The sequence below is a fragment of the Lytechinus variegatus genome, chromosome 15 (genome assembly GCF_018143015.1).
Source record: "Lytechinus variegatus isolate NC3 chromosome 15, Lvar_3.0, whole genome shotgun sequence".
Lineage (NCBI taxonomy): Eukaryota > Metazoa > Echinodermata > Echinoidea > Temnopleuroida > Toxopneustidae > Lytechinus > Lytechinus variegatus.
The window spans coordinates 27828571-27834570 of NC_054754.1; the positions used below are offsets into that span (position 1 = coordinate 27828571).

Here is a 6000-nt window from a genome sequence, read left to right on the forward strand (position 1 = left end):
GCATGTATTAGAACGAATAAACCCTGAAAACAACCATTATTGAAAAATGAAAAGCTAAAACTACAAGGCAAACCCTGATTTTGAAAATAGGCGTCTTATAGACACCTAAATAGTACACATAAGTGTATGGGATGAAATTAAGATAGTGTTTCCGGTCACTTTATATTTCAATTATTGAAGCACTAATTAATCATTTTGGAACGCAATTTTTTCTGGGCTTCATTTTTGCAACATATCACAGACACAGGTGACAAGTGTGACCTAGCTCAGATTTTTTAAAAGTCAAACCAATGTTAACCGATCACTTTAAGAAGAAGATGAGCAAGCAATCATAAATTTGCAATTAATTTCAAGATTTATGGTTGATTTAGGAACCGAAATAGACATGCAATTGATCGTAAATTTCTTGCAATGCCCCATTAGCCTTTTTCTTTTTTAAAAACTTATCATTTTGCTTTATTTGGGTTATATGTATCAAGGACCTTTGAATGATGACATTACTTTTCCCTCATCTTAGCATTCAATGCTGATATGGGTTTAACACGGTACTTACATATGTCTGACGTTGGCCCTTGACATGAATAGATTTTACTTTTCCTCTTACCAGTACAGATTTGATTTATATTTGAATGTAACAAAACTTATCTTTTTTTACTAACAGCATTGTGAAATATTTTAATGAATACAAGATTGACAAAATCATTCCTCTTATTTTTTTCAATCGGCACTATAAAGCATGATCACAAGAATAAAATAGACCTGCTGGAAAATTTTTTTTTTTACCAGACATTTGCTCTTATGACAATTATTCCGCCCTTAACTCTAAAAAGTCTGGGCGATTTTGATGCTTAAGAAGACTGAGGGGGGGGGGAGCTGATTCAGCCCCCTTTATGTTCTTAGCTGTCCAATGCACAATAACAGCAAAAGTTATCACGCGTATTACCCATGGCATAATTTACAAAACTGCACGATCACATCCTTTAAAAGGTCTCTTATGCTCATTTATGCAATAAATAAAAAATTTGCTGCTCTGGTTAACTAAATAAGGCCTCTAAACTGCTTATTTTTCTTTGTACATTCTTTGCAGGATTTTGATCAATTATACTTGAAAAAGAAATCAATATCACAAATTTTCTCTTTTACGTATTTTATTGATTTTTAATTGTCGTATGTATTTCTTTGTTTTCTGACTTTTTTGTTTTTATTGGTTTTTCGATGGAAATCATTGGTGACTTTATTCTGTCCATCAACAAGATGACATTAAGTGAGTTTAACTAGTAGAAGTAAAAATGATACATTTATGAATTTTGGCTAAAAACACAATTTGCAATGCATTTGTACACAAATTCATGCTGTATTTTATCAATTTGGGTCTGATATGCAACAAAATGTTGCGTAATTTTGGAACCGTGTCCCCCCCCCACGTCGGGAATTTAGACTCAAAAGTAAAAGTATTAGAGACTTTTCTTCTAGATCAGGGATGTATTTCAGACAGGATCATGGGTATGAATCCCTTACAGGCACATTTTCCTTCAGCAAGAGATTTATCCATATTGCGCTGTACTCGACCCAGGTGAGGTAAATTGGTACCCAGTAGGATTATTTTTCCTTCAATGCACTGAGTACTGCTGATAAAGTGGTAGCTTGCGCTTAAGACGGTAATAATAATGCTATGTAAATCCAATTATTATTATCATTATTTCAACATTATTATTATCATTATTGTTATTGTTACTACTATGAATCACGAAAACCTCCATGTAATACTTAATATTTGTTTTATTATTGATAGGATGGCCACAGAGAAGCCCCTTAGTGAAGAATTCTTCAATAAATACATTGCACTGGAGGAAGCACAGGTAAGAATTACATCATTTCTTGTCCCTCGAATAGGATGTTAAATCGGTTCCAATGCATGTTCTAGGTCACATAACACAAAGGTTAATGAATAATTGTATGCATTATTTTCATGGCTGTACATTGTAGTCAATGCAATCAATCATATAAAAAATGTACTAGACATGGCTAAGCTTTGTGTTACAATCACCAGATATATCTTCTCTTTTTTTTTTCTTTTTTTTTATATTTATCGGCCCAATCAAATTACCCATCCAGGCAATTGAAGAAAAGGTTTTGAGTATGATAGTGCATTGAATATAGAAAGAGTGTGGAGAATAGAATCTTGTGGTGATGATTTAACTTTTTTCCCCAGCTTATCGATATATGCTGAGAATCGTCTACATGCCATGTGCATAAGCCAGTACAAATCTGAACAAGCCTCTTTATTTCTCCAGGTGGGTGTTTCATAAAGCTGTTCGTAAGTTAAGAGCAACTGTAAGAACGACTGGTGATCCTTTCTTGTGGTAAATGGTGTTTTTATTGGCGATGGTTTAGCACGTAAGAAAGGTTCACCAGTCATTCTTAAAGTTGCACTTATCTTATGAACAGCTTTATGAAAAGGCCCCCACTTCTAACATTTCCTATTGCAAAATGAAATTTCAGCAGTGATGTGCCAATATGTAGCACTGCTCCATTCTGTTGTGTTTGATTTTGCCATAAACAGTAATTCTGTTTGTACCATGTGTTTTATGATTTGGTCAAATAAGTGATAATAATGATATAACTGATAATGATATGCACTTTCCAGACCAGTGTATTGCCATGGACTTGGGAGCAATATAGTCTTTCTCTTCCTCTCCACTTTCTCCTTTTCTTCATGAATTCGTCTTTGTCTCATTTTCTTTATTTAGCCCACCCCGAAAGCAAAGAGGATCTCGGAGGCTTATGACGACGCTCTAAAGGAATTCGGAGAATCTTCGCCAGGTATAAATACTTTCTTTAACCCTAACCAGGCCATGATGGGGGCTCCGAGATTTGCTAAGTAGGTCTCAAAGAGTGACTAGACCGAGCAAGGAGTTTTCACTCGGCCATTTAAAGGTCAAGTCCACCTCAGAAAAATATTGATTTGAATCAAAATCAGACAAGCACAATGCTGAAAGTTTCATCAAAATCGGATGTAAATTAAGAAAGTTATGACATTTCAAAGTTTTGCGCTTATTTTCAACAAAATAGTTATATGAGCGAGCCAGTTACACCCAAATGAGAGAGTTGATGATGTCACTATTTCTTTTGTTTTTTATTTTTTGAATTATACAATATTTCAATTTTTACGAATTTGACGATTAGGACCTCTTTGCCTGAAGCACAAAATGTTAAAATAATGGAATTCCATGTGTTCAGGGAGGAATGAAACTTCATTTCACATGACAATGACGAGAAAAAAAACATTTCATATAATAAAATACAAAAGAAATAGTGAGTGAGTGATGTCATCAACTCTCTCATTTGGATGTAACTGGCTTGTTCATATAACTATTTTGTTGAAAATAAGCGAAACTTTAAAATGCCATAATTTTCTTATTTCACATCCGATTTTGATGAAATTTTCAGTGTTATGCTTGTTGAATTTTTCTCTTTTTATTCAAATCAAGTTTTTGATGGAGTGGACTTGCCCTTTAAGGAGGATTAAAGAGCAGAGTAAATTTATTGTCAAATGCCCTCCGTGACAAAGAACAGCAAAGAAGTCTTTGTTGAAAATTGGTGAATCAAAACATCAGTTTAATGAGGGTTCCACAGTCATGGAAAATCCTGGAAAAATTTGTGGTCAGGGAAAAGTCAGGAAATTTAGTAAATTTGTGATATGGAAAAGTCATGGAATTGCATTTACCTCTTGGCTATGGCAGCTTTCCAGTTTGTCCTGTCCTACAACTCTCATACTCTGCTATTATAATTGGTGTTCATGATTTCCATTTTTCCAAGTTACGTGACATCCCAAATTCTACATAACTCCCGGGACGTCACGGGAAGTCTTGGAAAGCAGCAATTAAGTCATGGTAAAGTCCTGTCATTCTGTTTTCAAATTTCTGTGGGAACCCTTTGGACAAAACTTCTGACCCGGTTCACCAGTTTTCCCGCTGTTCTCTGTCATTTGACAGTCATTTTCAATATATTCATTCTGTTCCTGTATCCTACCTACGACACTGAGCAAAACCTCTCTATTGGGACTTTCTTGATGTGGAGCAAGATTCACTAATATTTTTAGAGACCTCATTTATTTTCCCTCTTCATTCTGAGGAAAAGTCTTCGCACCATCTTGGCATTGCCTTGTGCCATTGACTAGCTAAAAAGAGAATGCACTAGATTTTTTTCAAAGATTCAACTAAAACTAGAGTTGAGATCTAAGTTTTAACGGAAAATGAATGAATTTTAATCTAATCACATGGGGCCTCTAATCGTTCTTTAATACATCAGTGCTAATGTTCTATGAAAAAAATTAATTCCACTAATCAAATGAGACTATTCAGTAGCTTATAACAGGAACTCTTCCTCTTGATAACTGTATCATAAATCATGGCCAAGATGTTAAATATAGAATCTCTTGTTTTCACCTCTTGTTATGTAGGTCTATGGTTGGCTTACATCCGCCATGAAATCACCCATCCAGAGGGAAGTCAAGGCAAGGCCATGCAACTGCATTGGAAGGCTATGAAGACACTTGATGGGGAGCTGGTTGAACAGTTTGTCAATGGCTACACACTCATGCAGACAAAGGATAGTGGGGAGTGAAGACGATGAGAAAGAGGATTCGAGTTTTGCTGCATTAAAGTTATCAGAAAATTGTGAAGATACCGGACAGAGGAGCTGGTTGACCAGTTCGTCGGTGGCTACACACTCATGCAGACAAAGGATAGCGGGGAGTGAAGCCATGAAGACAATGAGAAAGAGGATTCGAGTTTTGCTGCATTAAAGTTATCAGAAAATTGTGAAGATACTGGAAAGAGAAGCTGGTCAAAGAGTATGTCAGTGGCTAGGATAGTGGGGAACCTGTCAAGTACTAAGAAGGAAGGCAGGGTTTTGCAGCAGCAGCAGCTACGTGGTGTATATTGAGTTTATCAGGAAACGGAAGATACTATATGGAGAGCTGGCAAAATGGTTCGTCGGTGGCTATATGCTTATGCCGATTATAGATGTTTGGGACTGCACTCATCGGGTTTATATTGCCACAGCTACGATGGAGTACATTAAAATTGTAAGAAATCTGTGAAGATACTAGACAGAGAGCCTGTTGAACAGTTCGTCAGTGGCTACACACTAATGTAGACCATGGATAGCTGGGAGTGAAGCCATAGACAATGAGAAAGAGGGTGGGAGTTTTGCTGCATTAAAGTTATCAGAAAACTTTAAAGATACTAGACAAAGAGCTGTTAGAACAGTTTGTCAGTGGCTACACACTAATGTAGACCATAGATAGGATATTGGCTACTGAACCTATAATGCTATAAGAAGCATTGGTTTGCCACAGCCTCGGTAGAGCACTTTAATATATGGTAGAAAATACTCTGTCAACTCCAACTTCAATTTAAGTAACATTCTATTCCAGAGCTTCCAAATAATACTGATTTCTAAAGTTTTAAGTTTTATTTGTTGTCCTTTGGTATTTCTGTGAAGATATTGATTTCCTTACCAAAATACCGATTTTCAGCTTATAAAATACTGTTATCTTCATGTTGGCAGTTCTGCAGTCCTTGTATAGTGCATAAGAAAATCATTTTAACAGCTATATGCCCTTCCAAAAGAAGTTTTATTACCCTTTACTTTATCCAAGGAAGGCTTTTACAACATCCAAGATTTTCAGGAAATAAAATCCTGCCACGTACCCATTTAGCTTTTACTGTGTGATGCCAAAATAGACCCTGAACACTCTTATTGAATCCGATACATTAAAAATATTGTGTGGGTAGAAAAAATATATATATAACATCGTACATAAAATTTATCCTCCCCCAAGTATTTTATCATAACTTTCATGTGTACATATATATTTTGCGATCGATGACTGTGATAAAAAATGTGCAACATCTCATAAGATCTTGAATGAAGTATGTCATTTCAAGACATGAATAGTTTTTTGTAATTGATGACTTATTTATTAAAAACAAT

The 6000-nt window shown here is 35.5% G+C and overlaps 1 protein-coding gene across 1 annotated transcript in view; it reads left to right on the forward strand.

The window, feature by feature from the left end:
- LOC121428542 (U3 small nucleolar RNA-associated protein 6 homolog) overlaps positions 1–5599 on the forward strand; it is a 30781-nt gene extending 25182 nt beyond the window's left edge. The window contains exons 18-20 of the mRNA XM_041625234.1: positions 1793–1859; positions 2751–2823; positions 4463–5599. Coding sequence (XP_041481168.1) covers positions 1793–1859; positions 2751–2823; positions 4463–4626 — 304 coding nt within the window. The 3' untranslated portion in view covers positions 4627–5599. The remainder of the gene's footprint in view (positions 1–1792; positions 1860–2750; positions 2824–4462) is intronic.
- The last annotated feature ends 401 nt before the right edge of the window (positions 5600–6000 follow it).